Genomic DNA, 15128 nt, shown 5'->3' on the forward strand with positions numbered 1-15128 from the left:
CTGTGGAGAGGCCAGAAAATCTTATGGTTCCTGAAGAGGAGAAGTAGCCTATTCAGTAGCTGCAGGGGCAGCTGTCTGGATAATTGACTTATCTGGCGTTGTAACATCAGCCAACATGACATTGCTGTGCTGGTACTGGGAATGGCTGAAAGTACTGTTACTTTTCCCGAGGAGATGCAGCTCTGCTGTATGGTTAGATAATGATGGCATTCTGTGGGGTAAAATATTCTGGAGGTAAAACAGTCCTCCATTCTAAACTCAAAGTAGGGGCTACTCAGTAGGATTCTGTCATCAGGAAAAACAAATCTGGCATTCTAGAGGTTAGAGGGTGGAATGTTAGATCCTTTAATTGGATAAGTAGGTTAGAAAATTTAAAAAGAAAAGTGGATAAGTTGAAGTTAAATACAGTGGGGATTAATGAAGTTCAGTTGCGGGATGAACTGGACTTCAGAACAGGTGAGTACATGGTTATAAATAGAAAAATAAATGGAGTTAAAGAAGGAATAGGTCTGATAATGAATGAGAAAATAAGCATGAGGGTAAGCTACTGTGAGCATCATAGTGAAAGCATTATCGTAGCAAAGATAGATATAAAACCAACATCCATCACAGTAGCATACGTTTATGTGCAAATGGGTCCATAGAAGATCAAGGAATTCAAAGAATGTATCATGAGAGAAAAGGAATTATTCAAATAGTTAAAGGAGAGGACAATTTAACTGTGACTGATGACTGGGGCTAAAATTCGGTGGTAGGAAGAGGCAGGATTCGAACCTGCGACCGTAGCAGCCGCGTGGTTCCGGGCTGAAGCGCGTAGAACCGCTCGGCCACCGCGGCCGGCCCAAGCTGTAGTCGATCAGGAATCTTTGAGGGTTTTTTTCTTTTTTTAAGGATATTCGCAGTAACATTTCATTTCGCTTAGTACCTTTTTTCACGATTTTGCCAAGCATTTATTTAACTTCTTTTCACAGTAAAGGAGTCGATTTTTGCCATAGTGAAATCTGTATCCCCACATCTTGCTCACTGCAGTGCCAAGTTCCTGTTATCACTTATCAGTTCCTTGCATGTTGGATTAGTGCCCAAATTTGCAGCATGGATAATGCGATTATTTCTGTCATACTGGTGTAGGTCGATTCCAGGGTGGTTACTACACGTAACATTTTTCATTCCGTCTTCCCTGATTTCTTGTGACGCATGCATAGGTGTATAAAGTATGAATTATATAATTTATTGCTTTCACCTGTGTATTGATAGTCTTCTTGGAGCACAGGTTTTGTGACTGTTTGATTTTACCTATGTATATATATGTGATTGTAAAATAAACTGTGTAGTGACTGGACTTCCTTTTTCTATTATTTCTACAGTCATGTAACCTCTGCCACAGTTAATTGGTGATTTTAGTAGAACTATTAGCCATTATTCATGTATGGGGGCCATTTTTCCTTAATTCCGTTGCGTATATCTTAATTCATGTATGTGAATAGTGGAGAGCATCCTGACTGCCATAAAATCAAGCCAGCACCACATATTAAACACCAGTCACGTCGAGACTCACGACAGGCACCTTACAAAGTTTAATTTAAAATGCTTTGTGTATACAGTGAAAACAGTTAGAGATACACATCTTGCTGAAAATACTGAGTATGCTGGTGACATGTGCTGTAACACTCACTGACAAGAATTGCCTGGTAGTTGTAGCTGCTGGGAAACCGTAAGGATGGAGACAGGGCCTCACATTTGAGCAAGGAATCTGCACTTTATTAACATAAAATTCACAATACACTTTTACAGAAAATTTGTAGTCAACAGGGTGAACATTAATAAAACCGACAAACTGCAGTGACGTACAGATATTCAAAATGGCCTCCATGGGATGCAATGCACGCTGTCACATATCGCATCGTGGATTGCCGCACTCTTTAGTACTTTGGCGGGCCACTTGCCTGGAGCTTGTACTAGCTTTCCTAGAACCCGGTCCTCCAAATCTGGTGTACGCACAATCCGCCACCTTCTTGCTCGTTCGTCTGTCTGGAAGGACCCATGATCACACAAAAGCCCAAAAAGGGGTTGAAGTGTTGTGTGATGTGGTTTGTGTCTGTGGGGATACCCATTTTGGTATGGCCATGTTGCCTCTCGACCGTTTCCTTCTGCTTGGCCGTCCACAAACACCATCTCGGCTTATTACCTACTTGAATACCAGACCATTTAGCTGCTCACAGTACGCTGCGTCAATCATACAGCCTGCAGTATACAAGGATCACACGGTACGTGATCAAAGGAACTTTCATTCGTCAGCACCATTTACCATGGCAACGATGCATTTCCGGACACATGTTCGTAGGACCTTTTCTCCTCCATTTCCAGTCACGAATCCGTCCTTGCAGTTCGTCAGTGTGTCGGTTCACCATGTAGGCTATATCAATAAAACAATGGTGGAAAGTGATTAGGAAGTCTGCAGTCACGTAAGTAATCTTTGAGATATTTCTTCTGTAGTTACAACAGAGGAAATGAGCTTGTTTTGGATAACTGCTACGAATCACTGGTCACATAGTCCACAAAAGCACAGTACTCCTGGGTGGTCACCGCTGCTGTTCCCGTAGGCGAGGCATGAGGCAGGTCTCAACCAGTTCCTCCACAGCCTCTGTCATCCTCGAACGATAGCGTTCTTCATGCTGGTATGTGGCCTTCACCAGGTCGTTACGGTCCAATACCAAACTCTCCAGGTCGAAATCCTGTGGAACAATGACGCATTCAATTAATTTATACTATTTCCATACCACTAGGATCTAAAACACTTTAATAATATTCCTGAAAACACATGAGTTTTTCATTGATAGGGAGGAAATACAGAGCCAGATGAGTGATTTATAAAATGTACAAGAAATAGTGTGGATAAAATAAGCTCTTATTATACAGTGGAATGAGCCCAAATGCCTTTTACTGGTGCTAGTATCTAAGTTCTACACGAAGATGCAAGAAAGCAGGTAACAAAAGTTGGCAACGTGCATAAAAGTCAAGGAGTACGAAAGCTGTTGAAATTACTCTTCTTGCTAGAAAAGTGCTCTTGCTCTATTATGTATCAGTATGTGGTTGGTATGTTCCCCATTTTCTTAAGCAGAGACGGTTTGCTGTTCCATCATTGAAGAAAATTGTTAACTTCCATTTCCGCACCAGAAATGAATTCACAAAACTCTACCACAGTTACGAAGGGATTGAACGGAAAGAGCACAGAATAGTAAGCCAGCGGTCACGGAGTCGTGTCCATATGTGGAAGCTTATTTTTGTTTTCAGTTTTTATCTTACTTACATTGCAAATAAACTGAAATAATGTTCAGCATATCGCATTCTATTACAGGCATGAAAAGGCAAAGGCAAATTTGAGATTGGGAATAAATTCTGCAGAATGGGGTTATAAGACGTAAACTTGAACTTCGTACATAAAATTAGATACTTTTATTATTTTAAAGTTGAGAATTACACGTGCTGGGGTGATGTTTGTTGTAAGGTAATATTCGTCGTGAAAAAAAGGAAAGCAGTAATTTTCTCGGCTTCTTGCGTTATAAGCGCCGCATTTTTACAATACATGGTCGTTTTGAAGTTCCTATAGAAAAACAAACTTTGTTAACATTCATAAAATGTTCGTTCTTACCGCACAATTTGGCAGCCAGCCGCCCGTAACATACCATTTAGGCAAATATTGGTGAGTAAACCGGTGATGTATCATGGAATGTATTTTGATAGTCTTCTTGGAATGTGATTTCTTTTTCTCTTGCTATAAGAGCGGTTTTGAAGGTTTTTTGATAAAATTCTTTAGCTGACGGCTAAAGTAAACATCGCAGAGCTACACTAGTGGGGAGCATTTGAGGTGAATCATTTTAATATTGCACGATTGGCAATACCTCTTCATCATGACAAAACTCGTTGTACAACGAAATAAGTAAATCAAATAATTTGACAATTCAAAGGCTTCCTTTACCAGGATACAGATTAGCTGGCTGTTTTTCAAGGAGTTCCTTGCGGGGTGGGGGAGTGGTCATGTATATAAAAAACAGTATTCCATTTGAGTCCACAGACGTATCACGGCACTGCACTGAACAGACATTTGAATGTTGTGCGGGGGCAGTTGAATTTAGTGAAACTAAACTTCTACTTGTTGTTTGTAGGTCCCCTAACTCTGACTTGAGAGCATTTCTGCTCAAGCTAGAGAGGGTTCTTGCTTCACTTTATAGGAAGTACCAGAAATTATTGTATGTGGTGACTTCAGTGTAACTTTTGTATTTGATGGTGCAAGAAAAAGGATGTTGGTAGTCCTAAATTCATATGACCTGATGTAGACTATGTATTTTCCAACTAGGGTGCAGGGGAACAGTAGCACAGCCATAGACAATATTTTTATTCATTCTTCTTTACTAAGTGGGCATTCTATTAGTAAAAGGGTGAATGGCCTTTCAAAACATGATGCACAAATTTTAAGACTAAAAGGCTTTTGTACTCAAACAAATGTCACATATAATTATAAACTATGTAGGAAAGTTAATCCAACAGCAACAGAGAGTTTTTTAAATCTCGTCAAGGAACGACTGTGGCAGAATGTTTATAATGCTTCCCATAACACATTTATCATGGTATTTGAGAGTTGCTTTCCATTAGAACGTTCTAGACGGGTTACTAGCAGTAAAAGGCCGCCCTGGCTGACTAGTGGGATAAGGATATCATGTAGAACAAGGCGGGAATTATATCAAAATGTTAGAAGTAGTCACAATCAAGCTGCAGTAGCCCATTACAAACAGTACTGTAAGGTGCTTAAAAATGTTACTAGGAAAGCAAAGAGTATGTGGTATGCAAATAGAATAGCTAATTCACAGGATAAAATTAAAACCGTAAGCTAGTGTCTTGTCAGCAGCACAAGGACGACAATATAAAGTCAGTTCATAGTAAAAACATTTATGTTACTTATAAATGATATATATATGAATAGTATTTAACAATCGTTTCTGAACATTGCTGTTGAATTAAATAAAAATTTAGTTTCTAAAGGGAACCATACAATTCTCTTGGCAAATGCCTTTCCGAGATTGACGTCTGAAATACTCCTCTGTGATACAGACAAGGGGGAGACTGAGACAATAATTAAATCACTGAAGACTAAGGACTCTCATGGATATGATGGAGTGCCTAGCAGAATATTAAAGTACTGTGCTGCACATGTTAGCCCTGTGTTTAACCATATTTGTAATTTTTCCTTTAGGAATGGTCAGTTTCCTGAACTGTTAAAGTACTCAGAAGTAAAGCCGCTTTATAAAAAGGGAGAAAGGGATAACGTAGACAATTTTAGACCTATTTCTACGCCATCAGTGTTTGCTAAAGTTATTGAAAAGCCTATGTATGTAAAGATAATTTATCATTTCATACCACATAAATTTCCTATCAAATGTACAGTTCGGCTTTAGAAGTCGTTTAACAACTGAAAATGCTATATTCTCTTTTCTCTGTGAGGTACTGGACGGGTTAAACGAAAGTTTTCGAACGCTAGGCGTATTTTTTTGATTTAACTAAGGGACTTGATTGTGTTGATCACAAAATATTGCTCCAGAAGTTGGACCATTACAGAATACGGGGAGTAACTCGCAATTGGTTCACCTCTTACTTTAGCAACAGACAGCAAAAGGTCATTATTCACAGTATTGAGAATGGCTGTGATGTGGGGTCTGAGTGGGGTACAGTCAAATGGGTGTGCCCAGGGATCAGTGTTGGGGCCACTCCCGTTCCTTAATTATATAAATGATATGCACTCTAGTATTATGGGTAACTCTAAAATATTTTTGTTTGCTGATGACACTAGGTTGGTAGTAAAGGATAGTGTGTACAACATCGGCTCAGTTTCAAATAGTACAGCCGGCCGAAGTGGCCGTGCGGTTAAAGGCGCTGCAGTCTGGAACCGCAAGACTGCTACGGTCGCAGGTTCGAATCCTGCCTCGGGCATGGATGTTTGTGCTGTCCTTAGGTTAGTTAGGTTTAATTAATTCTAAGTTCTAGGGGACTAATGACCTCAGAAGTTGAGTCCCATAGTGCTCAGAGCCATAGTGCTCAGAGCCAGTACAGTTCATGACATAAGTTCTTGGCTTGTAGAAAACAAAATAACACTAGATCACAATAAGACTCAGTTTTTACAGTTTCTAACACACAATTCAACAAAACCTGACGTTTTAATTTCACAGAATGGGCATACGATTAGTGGAACTGAACAGTTCTAGGTGTTCAGGTAGATAGTAAACTGTCGTGGAAAGCCCACATTCAGGATCTTGTTAAAAGACTTAATGCTGCCATTTTTACTATTCGAATGGTCTCTGAAGTGATCTACTTTGCTTATTTTCATTCGCTTGTGTCGTAGGGTATTATGTTTTGGGGTAACTCTTCCCATTCTAGAAGGATATTTTTGGCTCAGAAATGGGCGGTTCGGGCAATAAGTGGTGTAGTATATATATATATATATATATATATATATATATATATATATATATTACTTATTGTCATTTCTAGTTAACAATATTAGCTTGTTCCCAAGAATAAGCAGCTTTCACTCAGTTAATACGCGGCAGAAATCAAACCTGCATTTGGATCGGACTTCCTTAACTTCCGTGCAGAAAGGTGTGCAGTATACTGCTGCATTCATTTTCAATAAGCTACCACTAGATTTCAAAAACCTTACCAGTAATCCATGCGCTTTCAAATCGAAACTGAAGAGTTTCTTCATGGGGCACTCCTCCTATTCTGTCGAGGAGTTCCTTGAAAAATTAAGCTGATTCTTGTTGTAGTGTTGATTGCGTTTACTCAAACTTATGGCTTGACTTTTTTCGGGTTCATAAACCTTTTATTTTATCTGTTATTACTTTTATGTTGTAATTTCATGGACTGACACGTTGCCTGACCTTGGAAATTTGCTCCTCAATTTGGTCCTAAGGAAATTGACGTGTAAATAAAAAAAAAATGTGGATATGTTTGTCTTTCTCACGAGTCAGTTAACAGAAGAAATTTGTTCTCTTGTACGTAGGGCTTCATCATATCATTCAAAATATTTTTAAGTTTCTCAGGTTTTGACGAAGGACTGACGACATTGCTATATACTGCAGCGTCTCGTCCACCATCTTGTGAATTCTCGGTCTAAATGAGCACGTACTGTATTGTAGGTATACCTAAACAGTTGGCAATAATTTCCCAGAAAGGGGTACTTTGTTCATGTTTCGATTTATTTCCAGTGTAAGTAATATTTTACATTTGCATTTAATTGATGATCCATCACCTAGGTAACTGAATGGATCATTTCTCTTTTTTTTTCTGTTTTTTACTAATCGTACTAGTATATACTTACGATTTTACAATCAAATAAAAACTTTAAAAATTTTAGACTGAAAAAATAAGAAAAATTTAAGTAAAGATCATTTGACTAGGAGGAAAAAAAGAAGAAAACAGAATAGAATATGTGCGTGCCATTCCAAATGTGAGGATCTCAGTAGTACATTTTGAGTCATTCGCGTCTGCATGGCATACTGACATCTAGTTCTAGTGATTTACTGACCGTAGGGAAGCATCTACGAGTGAGAGTTCAGTCGCTACCTTTGGTCTGTCTTCTTTGCCCTCCTATTCTTTGTGCTATCGCATTCTAATTTAATTGAAGTCATTGTATCGTTCTGTGTGTGTGATTGGACAATTTCATTTATATACACTCCTGGAAATGGAAAAAAGAACACATTGACACCGGTGTGTCAGACCCACCATACTTGCTCCGGACACTGCGAGAGGGCTGTACAAGCAATGATCACACGCACGGCACAGCGGACACACCAGGTACCGCGGTGTTGGCCGTCGAATGGCGCTAGCTGCGCAGCATTTGTGCACCGCCGCCGTCAGTGTCAGCCAGTTTGCCGTGGCATACGGAGCTCCATCGCAGTCTTTAACACTGGTAGCATGCCGCGACAGCGTGGACGTGAACCGTATGTGCAGTTGACGGACTTTGAGCGAGGGCGTATAGTGGGCATGCGGGAGGCCGGGTGGACGTACCGCCGAATTGCTCAACACCTGGGGCGTGAGGTCTCCACAGTACATCGATGTTGTCGCCAGTGGTCGGCGGAAGGTGCACGTGCCCGTCGACCTGGGACCGGACCGCAGCGACGCACGGATGCACGCCAAGACCGTAGGATCCTACGCAGTGCCGTAGGGGACCGCACCGCCACTTCCCAGCAAATTAGGGACACTGTTGCTCCTGGGGTATCGGCGAGGACCATTCGCAACCGTCTCCATGAAGCTGGGCTACGGTCCCGCACACCGTTAGGCCGTCTTCCGCTCACGCCCCAACATCGTGCAGCCCGCCTCCAGTGGTGTCGCGACAGGCGTGAATGGAGGGACGAATGGAGACGTGTCGTCTTCAGCGATGAGAGTCGCTTCTGCCTTGGTGCCAATGATGGTCGTATGCGTGTTTGGCGCCGTGCAGGTGAGCGCCACAATCAGGACTGCATACGACCGAGGCACACAGGGCCAACACCCGGCATCATGGTGTGGGGAGCGATCTCCTACACTGGCCGTACACCACTGGTGATCGTCGAGGGGACACTGAATAGTGCACGGTACATCCAAACCGTCATTGAACCCATCGTTCTACCATTCCTAGACCGGCAAGGGAACTTGCTGTTCCAACAGGACAATGCACGTCCGCATGTATCCCGTGCCACCCAACGTGCTCTAGAAGGTGTAAGTCAACTACCCTGGCCAGCAAGATCTCCGGATCTGTCCCCCATTGAGCATGTTTGGTACTGGATGAAGCGTCGTCTCACGCGGTCTGCACGTCCAGCACGAACGCTGGTCCAACTGAGGCGCCAGGTGGAAATGGCATGGCAAGCCGTTCCACAGGACTACATCCAGCATCTCTACGATCGTCTCCATGGGAGAATAGCAGCCTGCATTTCTGCGAAAGGTGGATATACACTGTACTAGTGCCGACATTGTGCATGCTCTGTTGCCTGTTCTATGTGCCTGTGGTTCTGTCAGTGTGATCATGTGATGTATCTGACCCCAGGAATGTGTCAATAAAGTTTCCCCTTCCTGGGACAATGAATTCACGGTGTTCTTATTTCAATTTCCAGGAGTGTACAATCCAGTTATCTAATGGTACTGTTTCACCGCTATAGCTGTTACGGATTTAACGTGCCTTTTTAGGGCATACAATGACATGTTTATAGATAGTTATAATGTACAGATATTATTTCTTGATGTCCTCTAATTTGGGAATTGTTAGTCGTCAGTCTGCCAGTGTTGTGTGCCCCATTTCGCTTCCACTGTAACACTCATTGTGGGGACACTATTTTAAAACGCAAATTATGGTCAGAAAAGGAGGGAAAAAGGTTTTGAAAATACATACAAAAAGATGCAAAAAAGATGCTGATGAAATTACTTCATCTGGGTTTAAACCAGCTACATTAACTTTCTTTGTCGCATTTGCAGGATTCTGCCATACTGGGCTTGGTTCTGTTAAACTGGATTGCAAACACCATTTTGATGTTTATGACACTAAGTCGCTGGCGCTTTGAGCTCAATAGCTCCTTATGTATGGAGAAACGTCTCTCTACAGAAATCTATGGAGCATATTTTGCCAACACCCGTAAAGAAAGTCCAGTCTAAGTTACATAGGTTTCCACATCTGAATTGTTCTTCAAATTTAATTCGAATATGTCTTGGCAAATCCATCAAGGATGTCCCTAACACATATCAACTTCTTTCGCTGATCCTCCTCCTCCATACCTTCTTCTTTCAAACTCTGAATCACATCAAGCAAATAATTCTAGCACTACACTGCAAAATGTTCCAACTCTAGATATTTCTTGTTGACTAATTGCTGGACCTTCTTGATAGTTGCTACGCGCATTGATTCTAGAGCACATATGAAGTATTTGATTTTATCAAAGTTTTCGCACAAGAAAACTGTTGATCTTTTCCAAGTATCCGACCTTGTCATGACAGAAAACTATGGAAGGTGGAACCCTGTCATTTCTTGAACAAAACCTGACGACGACTGGTAGCCTTTACCAACATTTTTTTCAGCAGCAATGAAGTCATTTACCCTGCAGTAATTCTCCCCGATGTTTTCGCAAATACGGTGTAGATCGTGTGCAATATATGTCACATGGTTGAAGTTGGGGTATGTGTCCTTCAATTGTCGAAAAGTCGAAAGTATAGCTGCCCCCTGACCACAGGTTCATACATCAGTCGTTGAATGATTGCGTTCCGAGTAGGCATTTGTCATCTCCAATTAGTATATTTTAAGAGGCATGGGTTTTTCCCATTTATCAAATGACGGAAAAACCAACATATTCAAAATATAACGTTGCAGTTCCTCAATAGTTTCAGCTGAAACGAATCCCACTTCATGTTTTCCGACCTCCTCTTCTATTTTCTCTAAAGCGTTCACATAAATTGGTTGTATGTAACATTCTTTCAGAGTGCCCTCATCCAGTATAGACCTTTGTGTGAAATTCCTGACTGGATTATTTTTGTTTTATTATGTCTGTAGTTGACGGAACAAAAGCAGTTTTGTTTATTATGTCCAGTACTGACAATAAAGCAATATGAAACAATTATTTTAACCACTGTATAAAGAACCATTTCTTTAAACTGCTGGTACCATCGTCGAATTCTGTGAGCCTACTCTCGGTGAAAATCACGCTACACCGTTGTAATTGAAATGCACCACCGAAACGGAGAACGCAAAACGCCTTCGCTGCTATATTATAGCTAAATCGACTCATCGCCCACTGGTCGATGATACAGCTAACTCGACTCAACGCTCACTGAGCGATGAACAAGCGAGATAGCGAGCTGCTATCTCGCTAACTGCGCGGGAGACCCCTACTTGTAACCACGTGAACCAACAACTGACAACTGGCGCTAACGTGAATTATTAGTTCCGATGCGTAAGTTAAAATTCATCTTAAGTCTCTGCCTTTATTTAGTAGAACATTATTGTCTTCTGAAATCGAATGGATCTTTTCGAAACTCCCTGTATATTCGGACCTGTCCCCTCCTCATCCCACAATTTTTTGTATATCCACGCTACAACCGATTTATGTTAGCAAGAAACAGCAACGCGGCATATGAGTAAAACACAACACTGCCAGTATTTGTCTATCGCTGACCATGAATTTGTTCATCTTCACTGTTTCGCAATCCAATAATTTCAGAATCTTAAACATGGCTGTAAACGGCAACGGTAAAGCGATAGTCTTGGAAAAAAGAAAAAACCAACCAAACAGTTGCATAACACGCGCTATGGTTGGCTGTTTTTTCATTCTTTCCCAAGCGAATTACACACACCAAAAAATAATTAACGTACAGTATTAAAATTTCGGGAATACATTTGTCTAGGTGGCATGTTAATGTGACTAACATTGCAATATCACACTTTAATGTAAGCGCGGGATCAGACATTGCAAATATGTAATGCTGGTACTTTAATAGCCGGTGTAACCACCAGAATGTTGAACTCAAGCACGTAAACTTGCATGTATTGTGTTGTACAGGTGATGGATGTCAGTTTGCTGGATGGAGTTCCATGCCTGTTGCACTTGGTCAATCACTACAGGGACGGTTAATGTGGTTTGTGGATGACGCTGGAGTTGTTGTCCAATAATGGCCCATATGTTCTCGATTCGAGACAGAGCTGGTGATCGAGTAGGCAAAGGCAACACGTCGACACACTGAGGAGCCTGCTGGGTTATAACAGCGGTATGCGGGCGAGCGTTAGCCCTTTGGAAAATACCCCCAGGATGCGATTCATGAATGGCACCACAAGAAGTCGAATCACCAGATTGACGTACAAAGCAAGGCTACAGGGCACGCGGGACAACCACGACAGTGCTCCTGTTGTCATACGAAATCGCACCTCAGACCATGACTCCAGATGTAGGTCCAGTATGTCTAGCACACAGACAGTTTGGTTAGAGACCCTCAACTGGGCTCTTTCTAACCAACACATGAACATCACTGGCACCAAAGCAAAACCAGTTTTCATCAGAAAAAAAACAGACCTTGTAAGGTGCGGTTTGATTTTTCTAGAACTGTGTAAGGTGAAATGACAAGTTTAAAGTCGCAATATTTCTCACAAAATTACAGCTTTTACACAGTTTACAACTCGCCAACATAAAAACAGCGCAATGGATAACGCATCTTGCCAACATCAGAAAGTGAAATGATTTTATACACAACAATGTCAAATATTAACTCTCTGAAAGATCATTAATCCTAAGCACAATGTTATGAAAGTTTAATTGGAAGTTTCTTTACATTAATCCTAAGCACAATAATACTAAAGTTTCATTGAAAGTTTCTTTACAAAATTGTTCCTACAAATACGTTATGATGTTGGTCAGTACTACGAAAATCGTCCGATTCCGGTTCAAAGTTCGGTACTATTTAAGATGACAAGCAAGTCTACGGTGGATGGTTAGTTAAGTGACAAATCTGAGCGCAAGATTACCCAAGGCCGCTCGAGTTTACAGTGGACTCAAGCTGGTGAACCAACAACATTTATGCCTCTGCACGCGGTATTTACCTTAAGCTGAGATGTGCTACTGTCTGCAAAGCCGCTCTCTCCCACTGAAATTCCTAAAAAACTAATCTGGCCTTTGCTGAACTTTCCAGCAGAAACTTTCCCGTTGTTTTCTGATATGCGAGAAAACACGTGCTCAGCCCTAGTCTTTATGTGGCGATATACACGTCATGGTTGGAGCAGCGTGCATAATTATAGTGCCCTCTCAGTTCTCGCGAGAACAATTAAGTAATTTGGCTGGTTCGTTTCTCCACAGTTGCAGCTAAACGTTGCTACAGCTAATTTCTAGCTGAGCGCAGCCACTGTGAATGCAGTGTCCACACAGATTTCTTCTCTGCGTTGTATGGACCGTTAAGCCCTCCGTTCTGCACTTGACGCCAGTTCAGAGAAGAGACCTCTCAAAATTTCTCTCTTGTCCTACTCATGGCAGAACTACCTCCCTCCACTTGGGTTCCTTTTTCACGCCAAAGCTTTCTTCGACCAATAGGAGCATTCATCTTATTTTGTAGAAACTCTCTGTACCAATCGCAATGTCCCTTCTGTCAACTGCATCGAAACTTCAGTATATTTCTTCTTCTTAGTGCGTTTCCGCCAATCGGACGTTTTGTTCCCATTCTAGACGCCTAGAGTACATTGACCTTTCCGTGTGTCGCACTCGCTGGACGAAAATGCGTCACTGGCTTTTGTTTGTATCCCGTTGGAATTCTGAAACGCAGCTTTCTAAAGCTTTTTTTTTTCCTTTGCGCAGAGGTGCCACTACACGCGTCCTCCGGCCCAAATCACCTGGCCCAGGGTCGCTGACCTTCCTCCAGCCACCCCTTTAAGTAGATTCTGTTGTAACTCCCACAGCACAGCTTCGCTACACCGTTGTGGGGCTGGCTTTTCAAAACTAAAAGCGACTCGCGTTCCCTGTTCCACCTTCCGCTCAAAGACATGCATTGTATAGGAACGGTGTGTTAATTGCCATCAATTGGCTCTCATCCCTTTTTGCATTAGATACTGATAGACAAATGTTCTCATAACCGCCGAATTATGTTAGGTGTCATCTCCACCCTCTCGTTGCGATATGTAAAGATCTCATGTAAGGTGAAAATCTGACCATTTATTCTGCCACCTTATAACCTAAAATCTACCCTCCAGCGAGCTCTATCTTGACACATCTGAAGTAGCTAATGGCGGTGGTTTGGGGTCAGTGGAATGTATGCTACAATAGTTTCTCTCAGAGCTGCTGTTGAAGTAACCGATTTGTACCAGCTCGTTGCGTCACAGTCATGCTAAATGCTGCTTAAATTGCTGCTGCAGGTACCAAAGCCATACGCCGAAAACTATGGTCTTCCGCCTCGGTAAAGGCATTCGTGACTAGCATCAACTCACGACGTCCAATCCCAAAACTGACTAACGCTCACGTCTGTCACAGTGCCTATTTAAAGCAAACCTGATTTGCGTCCTCATAGTAGCGCTGCTAGCGCCACTCTTACGCCACTGGGGCGAAATTTGAATAGACAACATCTTTCAGATGTAGAAACCCACAGAACTCTTTCCCGGTGTTGCGACTTTTTTTCCTGTCAATGTATTTCATTTTCAATTGTTGTACGAAAGATCGTTTCAAATGTTCTTTTTTTGCCAGACATTCTGGCAGTGGCACAGTTTGCATAAGGGGCGATCAAAAAGTTTCCATTCGAAGGCCGTACGGTCCTGAACAGGTATGACACTCACGTAAAATCGCCGTGAGCACTGAGGCAATCATCCCACCAACGCATCAGGTTGAAGATACCGGCTCCTGCTGCGTGAAGAAGTCGATAACTGTCTGCTGCGCATCCTCGTCCGACAGGAATCATCGACCCTTCAAGGCCTTTTTTTTAAGTGACTGAAGGCGAGATAATCGTATAGGGAGAGAGCAGGACTGTAGGGACAGTACTCGAATGTCTTCCTTGGCGTGACTTCTGCTTTCTGATATTTGCGATATAGGGACATGCATTATCATGAACCAGCACCACCCCTTGACGCAATTTTCACTCCACAGTGGTGGCTTCCGACAGATACGCTGCCCCATACACATTGTTCACTCTCCTATAGACTCCTACCGGTGTTAATCCTTTGGCAGCCAAGAAAAGAATAAATAGCAACTTGGTCCTGTTTGGACGCATTTGGTAGTGACGTCCTCAAAGTTCACGTTCCAGCAGTTAACGCACGAACGCCGGGGTGATACTAGTCCCTTCCCTAACTGTCGGTATTTATACACCCGCATCGGATTCGCGCTACGTTGCATATACGCTGCAGCAACGCCCTCAAACTGTAACATTATGATCGCCCCTTATAATTCCAGGGGTATTCCTGATGATATTGGCTGAAAAACGATGGCAGTATTGCAGAAGCAGTCGTAGCTTCCGGTTTATAGTACAGTTCCTGAAGAAATAGTTTGTGTATTATTGACAGGACGTCGACTAGAGGATACCACAACCGTCGCTTAGCGAACCATTACGTTCATGATCTTCACATTCAGAAACTGAGTCTTCGCTATGAGAAGTGATTA

The 15128-nt window shown here is 42.1% G+C and overlaps 1 protein-coding gene across 1 annotated transcript in view; it reads right to left on the reverse strand.

The window, feature by feature from the left end:
- Positions 1-1831: 1831 nt before the first annotated feature.
- Positions 1832-15128, reverse strand: part of LOC124596362 — a 44047-nt gene continuing 30750 nt past the window's right edge. Inside the window, exon 3 of the mRNA XM_047135470.1 lies at positions 1832-2732. Within this exon, the coding sequence (XP_046991426.1) occupies positions 2580-2732 (153 nt within the window). The 3' untranslated portion in view covers positions 1832-2579. The remainder of the gene's footprint in view (positions 2733-15128) is intronic.

The sequence above is a fragment of the Schistocerca americana genome, chromosome 2 (genome assembly GCF_021461395.2).
Source record: "Schistocerca americana isolate TAMUIC-IGC-003095 chromosome 2, iqSchAmer2.1, whole genome shotgun sequence".
Classification (NCBI taxonomy): Eukaryota; Metazoa; Arthropoda; class Insecta; order Orthoptera; family Acrididae; genus Schistocerca; species Schistocerca americana.